This window comes from Beta vulgaris, chromosome 4, assembly GCF_026745355.1.
Source record: "Beta vulgaris subsp. vulgaris cultivar EL10 chromosome 4, EL10.2, whole genome shotgun sequence".
Classification (NCBI taxonomy): domain Eukaryota; kingdom Viridiplantae; phylum Streptophyta; class Magnoliopsida; order Caryophyllales; family Amaranthaceae; genus Beta; species Beta vulgaris.
Window position 1 is genome coordinate 36463545 of NC_079205.1, and position 13061 is coordinate 36476605.

At 37.3% G+C, this 13061-nt stretch overlaps 1 protein-coding gene across 2 annotated transcripts in view; it reads left to right on the plus strand.

The window, feature by feature from the left end:
• Positions 1–6933, plus strand: part of LOC104907429 (CO(2)-response secreted protease) — a 14488-nt gene extending 7555 nt beyond the window's left edge. For both annotated transcript variants that reach the window (XM_019252597.2, XM_010696361.3), the window contains 7 exons: positions 2838–2949; positions 3834–4368; positions 4473–4573; positions 4832–5074; positions 5583–5697; positions 5817–6030; positions 6237–6933. In XM_019252597.2, the coding sequence (XP_019108142.2) occupies positions 2838–2949; positions 3834–4368; positions 4473–4573; positions 4832–5074; positions 5583–5697; positions 5817–6030; positions 6237–6787 (1871 nt within the window). In that variant the 3' untranslated portion in view covers positions 6788–6933. The remainder of the gene's footprint in view (positions 1–2837; positions 2950–3833; positions 4369–4472; positions 4574–4831; positions 5075–5582; positions 5698–5816; positions 6031–6236) is intronic.
• Positions 6934–13061: the final 6128 nt, after the last annotated feature.

A 13061-nucleotide genomic window follows, 5' to 3' on the forward strand; every position in this document is an offset into this window, starting at 1 on the left:
TCTTTCCGTTTAAGTGTGTTTCCAAATGATCTCCCCTCTTTTACTTTATTCCTTATTTGGAATTTTTTTCCCTTTTTACCCTCTCATGTCCTCATCATATGGTCCACCATTACATTATTAATTCAATTTTACTCCCTTTCTCTCTCCTACTTTAACCTCTTTTTATTTGTTTATTTATCTTAATCTCTTTCTCTCTCCTACTTTACCCACGCCACACTCCACACAAATGGATCCTCCTTGGTATCTGTAGGAACGGTAACAAGGAAGATCTTTAGGAAACGGAGGAAGTAGTTTATTGGTTAGAACTTCACTAGCATATTAACTTGATGTCACGTGGTCGAATCTTGTAAGAAGCATGTTTCTAATTGTTTAATGTATGTTGATGACAAAGAATGAAACAACTAAAGGAACAGTGCCACGTTGGGTGTAAACTTGCTTAATAATGCTTTTTAATATATATGTATAGATTTGAATGTACATGTTCAAAATAAAAACTTCTATAATTTTTACAAATAGATAATAGAGATATTAGTAGTCAAAATCATGCATCAATAAGCGTGAAAGTTGTAAATCGACAGGCGTGAAAGTCAAATTGTTGCACTTATCATACTCACTCTGTTTCTTTTTAATCTACACACTTTTCTTTTAAGACTGTTTTTTTTAATCTACACGTTGTTGCTTTTCTTATTATTATTGGTAACATGTCACATCTACTTTCCACTCTTTTTCTACCCATGTCATCCATTTTTTCGTATATTAACCCACTTTTTTTATTTCTCTCTCTTACTTTTTAGTTTTTTACTCCACTTTTTCAGTTGCTCTCTCATACTTTGGTACTTTCTCATTGATTCTCCCCCAAAGTGAAGTGAGTAAATCAAAACGAAACGGACAGAGTATTATAGAGGTAGTAACTTTTATTACTATAAATTAAGAGTAATTAAAAGGTCAAAGTTCATCCTAGGATATCATATATACCTTATCAAATTTATGGAGGTCCGGAGGAAATATTATAATAATATAACAATATTACTCCCTACATCACAGAAAGATTGGAACACTTTTGAGATGCATAGTTTAAGGAGATTAGTTGTAGTGTATTATTTTATCGAAAGTAGATGTAGTAGGAGATGGTGGGATAATTCTCATTGAAAAGTAGATGTGGTAGGCAATATTATTATTATTAGGATCCGAATCCTACATTAGATAATAATGGTTGGTAGGATCGAATCAACATGATCGGATTATATGATCGTAAGATCCTACAAATTGGGTAAAATAATGATAACTATGCTACAATATGATGAAAAACTCATGTAAAATATTTACACACACTAATCTATACAAATATATTAAAAGGTGTGCATAATAATGTCTATGCGCCACGTGTCATCATCCCTTATTCAATAATATTTTATCCAAGTCTTTCTCATATAGTAAAAAAAAAGAAGAAGATTGTTTACATGAAGATTTGAACCCACAACCTCAAGTATGAGAGAAATAGATCCAATCATTACTCCACCATACCATTATTGTTTTTTCAATCAAAATTAATGATGATATATGAACGGAAAACTTTTGAAATTCATATAATGAATGAGATGACTTTTTTAAATGAGTATGAGATGTCTTATTTAACTACTACTAAATTGTAGTACAGAGAAAACATGGGGCATCGCCCGGGCCCAAATGCTAGTTCCATTCTCAAATAGTGATAGTATTTAAATACTTTATTGAAGTAACATGGAACCAAAATCTTATATGAGAAATATAATCTGTGAAATTTATTCTATTATTTTTATGATAGCATCAGATCGTAGAATAGTTGTATCTCAAAATATATTAAGGTCCTAAAATGTGAGTTTGTAGCTGGGTAGGATCGAAAGTCCTACAAAGTTAAGATTTAACGCGGGATCGAGATAAATGAGCCCTGGTCCTTCCGTATCGTAGAATGTAGGATCATTAGATCTGAATTGGGATTTTAATAATAGCAGTGATTGGAGTTTGTGGGTCAAAAAGGGTGTTGAAAACTAACATAATAGTGGTGGGACTATGACAAAAATAAAAGTGTTCAAAGTAATTTGAGACAAACAAAAGGGGAAGTTCAAACTATTATGGGACATAGGGAGTAATATTTGTTAGAATTAGACCTTGTTAGTTAACTAATTTTCAATTTTTCGGGTCACATTACTTTAGTTTAGCCCAATTTAACTCAAAGAACATAGCTTTAGTAATATTATATACTTCAATCGTTATTTATTGAGTTAATTCTAATTTTGTGAGATGATTTTCAAAAATGATTTGGATCAATTAAGTTGGCATTATTTTATTTGGGGTCACTTTGAGTATCGAGGTACTTCCAATTTGAATATCTTCACAATTTCATCTTAAATCAAAATAAAATACAACCAGTTTATTTTCACCAACTATATACCATTAATATATTAGTACGAATCTGCCATTAACCACTCTACAACTTTTGATATAATCCCAAATTTTTTTCGGTAAAAAGAAGGCCCTCCTAGGAAAGGAGAATAAGAGAAAATCCTGCATATAATGAGCTAGTGAAATCGACCACCTGTCCTCCCACCAAAAAGTAAGAGAGCTAGCAACTATTCTAACCTTCTATCTCCATATGGTCTCTTGTTTGATGTGAAGGAAGGAATAACAAAGCCAAATGTACTAAAATTACTAAAAAATTACTAAAAGTGTTATTAAGAAAGCCCATGATCAAGCCAATTGGGCTAGGAAGGGCTTCTAGTGAAGCGTCTTTGTTTTCTTTTAGCTATATAAGAAAAGCCACAAATAACACAACAATTTTCCAATTGTTATCGCTTCAGGAATATGGCCTGAATCTCCAAGTTTCAGTGACAAAGGTGTTGGACAAATACCTCAAAGATGGAAAGGAGTTTGCATGGAAGGCCCCGACTTCAAGAAGTCTGATTGTAACAGGTAATTTTTTCACTGCTAGTAGAGGTCTGCTATAGTGTGCCACAAACTTGATGGATTATAAGGCATAAACTACTAATATTCCAGGAGCTGAAGAAGTAAAACTTGAAGAATTAAGGCTCCGTTTGGTAGGGCGTAAAACATTTTCAGTGTAAAATAATTTTCATGGAAAATAATTTACAACGAAAAATACAATTCAAAAATTAGTTTTTCGTTGTTTGGTTCCATGTAAGAAAAATAATGAAAATGAAAGAAATATGAAAGGGAAAGTAAGGAGGTAGTGAGAGGAGTGTGTAAGAGAGATAAGGAAAATAGTTTTCCCTTCATTTTGAAGGAAAAATGATTTTCCATCATTGAAAGTCTAATTTTACTCCAAGGGAAAATAGTTTTACACTCCTTTGCCAACCAAACAATGTAAAACTGAAAATAAAGGAAAACGGCTTTTACGGAAAACGTTTTACGCCCTACCAAACGGAGCCTAAAAGGAACAAATGGAGATAATTGTGAGATTAAAGCCTATGTCACTAGACCCGTACTTGTGCCGGATCCCCCTACTTATTCAAGTATACAACTGGATGATTATATGAAAAAAAATGCTATACGGCTGAAGTGTTCATAATCATGTTATAGTATTGAGATATGACACGGATAGTTAAGATGAAATGATAAGTATCTGTAACATGGAGCTGAAGTGTATACACATCTTAAAGAGGTTTCCTAATTTATCATGATATGCAACACAAAGGCATATTTTATAATTTTGGGGAAACTATTAAATGTTGTGAAGAATTCTGAATAATATAGGGGTATTTCGGAAAGCCATTTTTACAAAAGTTACCAAAAATGCTCATGCTGTCATGCACATCACAATTGCTGAATTTTCGTAGGAAAATAATTGGAGCAAGACACTACATCCACGAAGGCGGCTTATTAGGAAAAGCCAACTCCACTGTGACCAAGAGCTCATCACGAGATCATGACAGCCACGGCACCCACACAGCATCTACTGCAGCAGGTGTTGAAGTGGCCAATGCAAGTTACTTTGGATTGGCACAAGGCACAGCGAGAGGCGGCTTACCTTCAGCTAGGATTGCAGTGTACAAGGCCTGCACACTAGATAATTGTGCTGGTTCCACCATTTTGAAGGCTATTGATGATGCTGTCAATGATGGTGTTGACATTATATCAATCTCTCTCGGCATGGATTTGCTCCTACAAGCTGATTTCTTAAGTGATCCAATCGCCATTGCAGCATTTCATGCCAATCAAATGGGGGTAATGGTGGTATGCTCAGCAGGAAATGGTGGTCCAGATCCATATACTGTTGTGAATACAGCACCATGGATATTCACTGTTGCAGCTTCCAATATTGATAGGGATTTCGAATCAACCCTGCTCCTAGGAAACAATGCGAGTTTCAAGGTGAGATTGCAACTCTATGAATACTTGTAAATGCATATAGACTCCTTTGTTTTAGATTGAGAACTTGAGATTAATAAAGATGACTGCCTTCATTTTGTATATAGGGGTCTGGAATCACATTGTCAAATCTTACTATGTCTGGTCAATATCCTCTAGCATTTGCAGGAGATCTCGCTTCCGTGTTCACCCCTCCATCCGAGGCAAGGTCAGTTTGATTCAAAACTCCAAGATCAGTCTTAATATCTTGTACAATAGCACGATTTACAAAAAAGCCGTTTATCATACTTGGGTTCTTAATTCTCTCCTTGTTAGCACTCAACTGACGTAGTGGCTAGTGAGCAATTAGAAAAGATAACCATAAACCATTACGATACTAAGAAATGTTACATTTTATCCGGATATTCTTTCACAGTACACTATCTTTGTTAAATTCTCCTTTGCTTTATTCCATTTCTTATTACAGCAATTGCTACCCAGGATCTCTGGATCCTAAGAAAGTAGCTGGGAAGATAGTGGTTTGTTTGAACACTTACCCAAGTGTATCGCGGCGGATTAAGATGTTGGTCTTACAAGATGCTGGGGCAATAGGCCTGTTATACATCAGTAATGTTGAAAAAGGCGTGCCTTACGATTCAGGTGCTTTTCCCTTTACACAACTCGTAGAAGATGATGGAATTCAGATACTAAAGTACATCAACTCTACCAGGTATGTGGATTCATTCAGCCTCCACAGCCGTTTAATGCTTGAAATATCACGTATTTTCGTTCAAACTTACTTTTTTCACATGCTTCATTGTAACCATATTATGCGTTTCAGCATTTCTAGTTGGATGAACTAATTTGATCCCCAAATTGTTATGACTTTGGCTTTCTTATCAGTATCATGTAAACAAAGCAGAATATTCAATTACATCAGACCTGAAAAGCAGATATGTCGCACACTCCCTCCATGGCTCTGTCTTAGCTTGCTTACCTCGTCTACTCGTATTTGTATCTATGCTTGACTTCGTTTGATACTCCCTTCATTTTAGCTGTTCCACCTTGAATTTCACATTTGCCGATTCACAACTTTGACCATTACTATATGAAATAAACATGGATACCAATCTAATAACATTATTTATTAGTACAAGGATACGGTCAAAATGTGGTATGTGTAAAGTGCAAAAAACGTAGTAGTATTAAGTCAATATGACTTTCGATGCCCACTACAGGAAACCCACAGCAACAATCCTCTCAACAGTTCCTGTGCAAAAATACAAACCAGCACCAGTTGTTGCAGATTTTTCATCAAGAGGTCCAGGAGAACTCACTGAAAATATTCTTAAGGTGCAGAAGTTAATAAAATTCAACACACACTCTTACTTGTTATTGTTTCACCTATATCCAAGGTCATGTACTACTATGTTTATATTTGTTCTAAAATAATGTTTCCAATATTGTTATAGCCAGACATTATGGCCCCCGGAGTTGCAATATTAGCAGCAAATATTCAAGAAAGTGAACCAGGCCATGACCCTATTGGAAACAAGCCTTCCAAATTTGCTATAAAATCTGGAACATCCATGGCCTGCCCCCATGTGACTGGTGCCGCTGCTTTCATCAAGTCCTTGCACCATGACTGGACACCTTCTATGATTAAATCAGCATTGATGACAACAGGTATGCTGTAATTAACACCACATAATTTCTTACAATATGAACAATCTTACAACAGTTATGCTCTAAGATGGTAACAACACATTAGTAAATATTTCAATGGTCAAATTTTCATGCCGGAGACCCACAAAATAAAGATTTTAACATGTTATGAAGCAGAGGGTTCATAACTTTACTGTCAAGTGATTTCATGTCTCATTATCTTACAGCAACTGATGCTGATAACACGGGGAAAGGTATGACAAATAGCTCAGGCGGAATAGCAAATCCGCACGACACCGGTGTAGGGGAGATAAGTCCAATCAAAGCGCTTGATCCGGGGTTAGTGTTTCCAACAACTACAGAGAATTACTTTCATTTCTTATGTAATTGTGGATACAAAGAGAAGACCCTCCGATCAATGTCAAACACAATGTTTCGATGTCCAAAGGCTTCGTCTGACAAGCTTATATCCGACATGAATTACCCTTCTATCTCAATAGATAGACTCAAAAACAATCATCAAAAAAGGGTTACCAGGCATGTAATCAATGTCGGCCCCTCAAATTCGACATACACTGCTAATATTCGTGCTCCAGAAGGATTAAAGGTAAACATTTTTCCAAAGAAGATGGTTTTTGGAAATGGTTCTACAGCAGCGACTTTCAACGTTTCATTCCATGGCAAGCAAGCTAAAATTGGCTATAATTATGGATCACTGACTTGGTTTGATGGATTACATATTGTTCGAATTGTATTTGCTGTAAATATTGTAGAATAATTGAAGATATGCATGCACACCATTATTAATAATTGGACATTACAAATGATACATAGGAAGAAGGTTGATTATTTACGCTGAAGAGAAAATATGTAGTAAATGTATAAAGTTTATACAACAAAATCAAAAGGTTTCTGTTTTCTGGATATCGGTGAATACAAGGAATATTTACTCTGATTATTGAAGAAAAACCGCTCAATCATTTGGGGCTCACACCCTAAAAGGATCTCATCCTTTCATATATACAGACATGTGCGGAACAGTCTAAAATAGGACACCGCACCACCGTATTATTTATACAATATAGTTACAGCACATTCTTCTATGAGTAAATTAAAAAGCCTAAAAGAAACTAGTTGGCTAAATACTCCCAAGTAGTTATGTAGAGCTAGGGATTAAGCTAGAAAATAACTAGAGAAATAAAAGACTTGCACAGATATTTCTACACCCGCCCGCCCCTTGGAGTTGGACTTGAGACAAAGGAATAAGGCCTAAGAGCTTGTTCTCTTCGGCATAAAACAGCTGAATTGAACTGAACTGAATTGAACTGAACTGAATTGAACTGAACTGATCTGAACTGAATTGATCTGAACTGAACTGAACTGAATTGAACTGAACTGAAATGAATAGTGATATGTGAGAGTAAAAGTATTGTCAAGAGCTGAACTGAACTGAACTGAACTGAACTGAACTGATCTGAACTGAACTGAATTGAACTGAACTGAACTGAACTGAATTGAACTGAACTGAACTGAACTGAAAATAAGCTGGGGAGAACAGGCCCTAAGTGCTGCTGATGACCATAAAGGGATTTGTAGCTCTTGTTAAGAACAAGGAGGCTATATGTGTTTAGGAGAATGTACTTCTTGTGTCTTATGCAACCGGAAATTACAGCCATATATACCACTATACAAGAACCTTAAAATACACAACTTTCCTAAAAACGTGCTAGAAAAGATATACAAGAATACTCCTAAAAGATAATTACATATTAGGAAAATATACCCACAATATTTCCTTAATACACCCTCAAGTTGGAGCATGAAGATCTCTAATGCCCAATTTGCATGGGAGAAAACTACAGATGTAACTACAACAAGATAAAATAAAATAAAAAGTTCACAACTTTAAATAACATAAGGTAAACACAGCTAGTACAAGACAAATTGAATACAGATGAAAAAATACTAATTACTAAAATGGGAAAGAAAGTCCTTAAAAAACTTTAAAAAAAAAAAGAAAGAAAAGGCTCCAGGGCCCAGGTGACCAGGCCTCTGATTGCAAACATCAACATCATAAATTCAGTAAGTCATTTCCCACAATATGTGGGTTCGCATCCCCAATTCTTTTTCTCTCTTCACAAAATCTTACTGTTTTGGGCTTTTTTTTGGAGAGCATAATAGCAAGTTGTGTTAAATTTTTCTTCCAAAATCTTTTAAGGGGTCACGCCCAGACCTGCCCCTTAAAAGATTCACCCCTGGAACCGCATACCTCAATATGTCGATATCCGCATTTAAATTAAATGGCTCGTGACCTGACTAGGAAAAATCGGATACCTATGAACTGAGTATTCGTTTTTCCGAGTCATGTCATAGGGTACTCGAATTTTTTTTCTAAAGAAAAATAAGCCTTCAAGTTGGCTGTAGCTTGGTTGTTTTGATAATCGCTAATAAATTAAATAGCCCAAGAAGAGACTGCTAAAAATGACAATAGCCGCTTGAACAAAAAAACCCTAAAAGTCTAGGGAGAGAAAACCTCCCAAAGGAAGAAACATCAGCAGCCGACAAGATCTGCAATCGCCGTCTTCACCTACTCTTCTACCAATAATCTCCAAAAATTCTGCCTTTCTACTGTAATTCCTTCTGTAGCAACATGTGTCCTTCATGCATCTTGTTTAGGTATTTTTTCACCGCAATAAATTCTTCTCAATCCTTCTCAAGGATTTACTACAACTCTATCTTGTGTTTTTTTTCGTTTTTCTTCCGTTGACTTATCCTTACACCAATTACCTGATCCTTCCTCATACGCAATGAATTTCCAACCACCACACTCTCAACCACCTCCTCCAAATAATATACCAAACCCTTCAAATTTAAGGCATCCCAAAGGATGTTCACACAACGAATGGAAATACTTATACATCACCCACCTCTCTCTCAGTTTCGACCATCTATCCATAAATTGATCTCATGCTGTAGTTGGAACTTTCTTCGACCACTCACCACCTAACACTAGTTTTGTCTCAAATATCATCAACAACCACTGGGATGTGCGTGAACCGATTCGTGTGCATCGCACGGGCCCATACTTCGTGTTTGAATGCTATAATTTGCTTGATAGAGATGCCCTCATATCTCTTAATACCACTTGTATTGATGGAAAGATCATCACCTTTCGCCCAAGTTCAGAGGATCAAATACTAGCGACGGTTAATTTCAACATGGCGAGATTATGGGTACGCATCCAGGACCTGCCTTGGGGTTTTTTGGACTCTGAATGGACGGTGCGCATCTTGAGTCACGTAGGTTTGGTGGAAGCCATTAATAATGCACACTCAGGTTTACCCCCCAACCTTTTTTTAGAGCAAGGTTAGTCATCGACATAACCAAACCTTTAATTCCTGGCTGTTTTCTACCCATGCATGGTGATAAGGTGGTTTGGGTTTATTTCAGATATTAGGGTGTTTTTAAATTTTGTAAAGAATGTGGTTGTGTTGGCCATAATACGGGTCGTTGTCCTTTGTCTGCCTATGAAGCACAACGTTTAATTCTCCGCCGTATTCAAGATTTTGAGGATAATGGTATGTTAATCCTTCAAGCACAGGAAGACCTTCTCCTATACACTAATATGATTCGAGGTTTAGTTGATCGGTTTATACATCGAAACCCTAGAATCAATCTTCTTCAAATTCGCCCTCACATGGACCCTCCGAGCCCCGACCCATATATGTTCCCTCACCTCTACATTCCTTTCCAAACCTACTCAGACTCCTCTTCAGATGAATTCTATGACACATCCCTTGAATTACCTTCACCACATAATCCTCACTCATATCAATATTTATCTGATGAGAATATCCAACATTATCCTTCCTATTCCCATGATCTCTCCTTACCCCTGCAACCTACACAACAAAATATACCATCTACCCAACCTGTTCGCTTATCCCCAGGACGTCGCTTCGGTTTATCGGCCGATACATGTGCATCCTATACACTACAAACACAACAAAAACAATTAGATTTTGACCTAAACATACTACCTACAAATTTCGTACCACCACCTAACCCATCAAATCATTTAGACCCTTTACAATCCACAAACCAAGCCAACCTTCCTTCTAACCCCCAACCAAGTCGAACTCGTTTACTGCAACAGCTTAGTGACAATAATTGGGCCCAAGGAGCCCTTCGTATTATAAATGGATTTTGTATTCCAGTTGGGCCGCTAAATAGGGAACGATCTCAACCATCCCCTTCTTCTGACAGTATCATTAGACCTGAAATGGGGAGCTTAGCAAGCCTTGTGGCGCAAGGCTGAGCCACGCAACCTCCAGGCCCAACAGAGGCTGGCCCTAGTAATTGGGTGGAAAGAAATTTACGGGATTTGCAGATTAATTTTCATATTGAAGAAGCTGATAACTCTCAACAATCTCCTCCTGAGCTATGTTCCATTTCAAATATTATTAATAATATATTTCTTATCTCACCTCCTATATTCGCAGATGTGTTTAATCCTTTATTGCAGGAACAAAATATACAAGCTACAGATCAAGAACATTCAGATAGCATCTATTCCCCGACATCTCCTCTACAAATTAACTTTACGTCTACTGACTCTGATGAGGCCAATAATTACGTGAATCTAGATGAACAACAAGCACGGGAAATTGTACTCGGATTGCCTTGTCAAGCTATGGATTTCGAAGGGAAAAGGCGCCATGAAGCAATAATAGATAGATGTCACTCAATGGAAAGTTTTTTCATTTTTGCAGGTAATCAAAAATCAATTAGACGAAAAAGGAGGAAGAAGAGATATGAGGAATGGGACGCAAAAGGGGGTTTTAATATGCAAATTTCAACTGGGAAGCATCGAGTCATTTCAAAAGCACTCACAGACATGTCAATGGCGTCAGATATGGGGGTGGAACCTGACTTTCAGATGAGAGATGAAAATAAAAAAGAAGTGCGGGCACTTCTCCATTGGAGCCTACGGGTGACTGGAGTTTGAAACGAACTAAATCAGCAAACAAGTCAGCGCAGGTGGATGATAGGTTGATGGAAGATACGACCATTCCTACAGCCCCTAATCTACCTTTGTTCGAGAAGGATACAAACATGAGTAATGAAAGGGAAGTGACTGACCCAAATCAGTCACAACAGGATCAATGAGTATTCTCTCGTGGAACTGTCGTGGACTAAATGATAGGGATAGTCCGGCAGTTCCCTACATGTTCTGGTTACTGTCACAGTTTAAGCCTTCGTTTTATTTCTTCAATAAACAAAGTCTAGTGTAGAATATGTACAAAGTCTGTTGAAGTCTAGTAGTCCTAAGTCATGTTTTGGGGTAGATGCCGTCGAAACACAGGGGGGGATTGGTTTCTTTTTTGTTGGGATCCTTTTTCCGTGGAGGTTGTAGTAAGGTCTAACAATTTCCTCTTTTGTAAGATATCTACAATAAATGGTACTGAATGGCACTGCCTTTTCTTGTATGGAGCTCATCACATTAGCCAACGTCAATCTTTATGGCATCAACTACACCATCTCCTGGACCCATTTAGCAAATACCTCATTGTTGGGGATATTAATCAAGTGGATCATTATTCGGATAAATTAGGTGGTAGTCCAATCATTAGAGGATTGGAAGATTTTATGTCTTGGAAGTTTAATTTACATCTTCACGACATTCCTTTTTCAGGACCGAGGTATACATGGACGAATAACAGGGATTCAGAGGACCTCATAATGGAACGTCTGGACCGCATTTATGCTTCCTCGGCCTGGATGAATGATTACCTAGAAGCTCATATTCGGAACCTGCCCAATATACATTCCGACCATGGCCCAATACTACTCCAATTATCAGCTTCTACCTGCACCGCTAGGCGGCCTTATCAGGTGGAAAATTGGTGTTTAAATCATTGTGAGGTAAAAGTCTTTGTTCAAGATATTTGGAATATTCTTATCGTGGGTTCTGCCGCCTATGTTCTCTCACGTCGCCTATCTATGCTTCGTCAATGCCTCAAGGTCTGGTGTTTAGATAATAAATTATTTTGGGGTGTTAATTGGAAGAATATTTTTGATAAATTGCTCTTTCACGGAAGTAGAATTTCAACGACGGAACATGGTCTAGCTTATAACCGACGGCACACTACTTTAATTTCAGAAGCTGCTCTAGCTTTTTCGTATTGGCGTCAAAGGATAAAAAATAACTTTCTTCAGGTTGGAGATTTGGCATCCAAAGTATTATTCCGTCGTCTTCGCCAACGACAACAACAAAATCGATTCCACATGTTGCGCAATTCCGACGGTCTATAGGTAGACAATCCTCATGATGTTCAAGATCTTATTCACCATCATTTCAAAGCTCTACTAACGAATGTCCCCTCTCCGGTTATAACCGATGATAGTATCGACCTTGTTCTCCGTGAATTGTATTTACCAAGCATATCCGCAAGCGACCGCGACATTCTTCTCCGGCCTTTCTCCGTCCAGGAAATTCGAGATTCTTTTTTCTCACTCGCACATGATAAGTCTCCCGCTCTAGATGGTTACAATGCGGAATTTTTTCAGAGTTACTGGCCAATTGTCGGGGTCAATGTTACAGAGGCAATTCAACGGTTTTTTGCTACAGGTTTTCTTTTAAAGGAATGGAATGCAACACTTCTAGTGCTCTTACCAAAAGTAAAACCACCGCAAGAGGTAAATCACCTTCGCCCTATTAGCCTTCGTAATGTTCTATATAAATGTATTGCCAAATGCATGGTGAACAGAATGAAAAGTCTACTGCCACAACTAATTGCGGATTTCCAAAATGCCTTTATTCCGGGTAGATATATGTATGATAACATTTTTATTTCTCATAAGCTCTGCCACATCATCAATAAGCATCGTCGACAAAAAAATTTCTTTGCAAGTCTCAAGCTAGACATGAATAAGGCATATGATCGGGTTAACTGGTTATTTCTGCAAAAGGTTCTATACGTTTATGGGTTCCCTCCACATCGGATTACATTAATCAAGGAATGTATTTCAACAGTGTCCTACTGCATCCT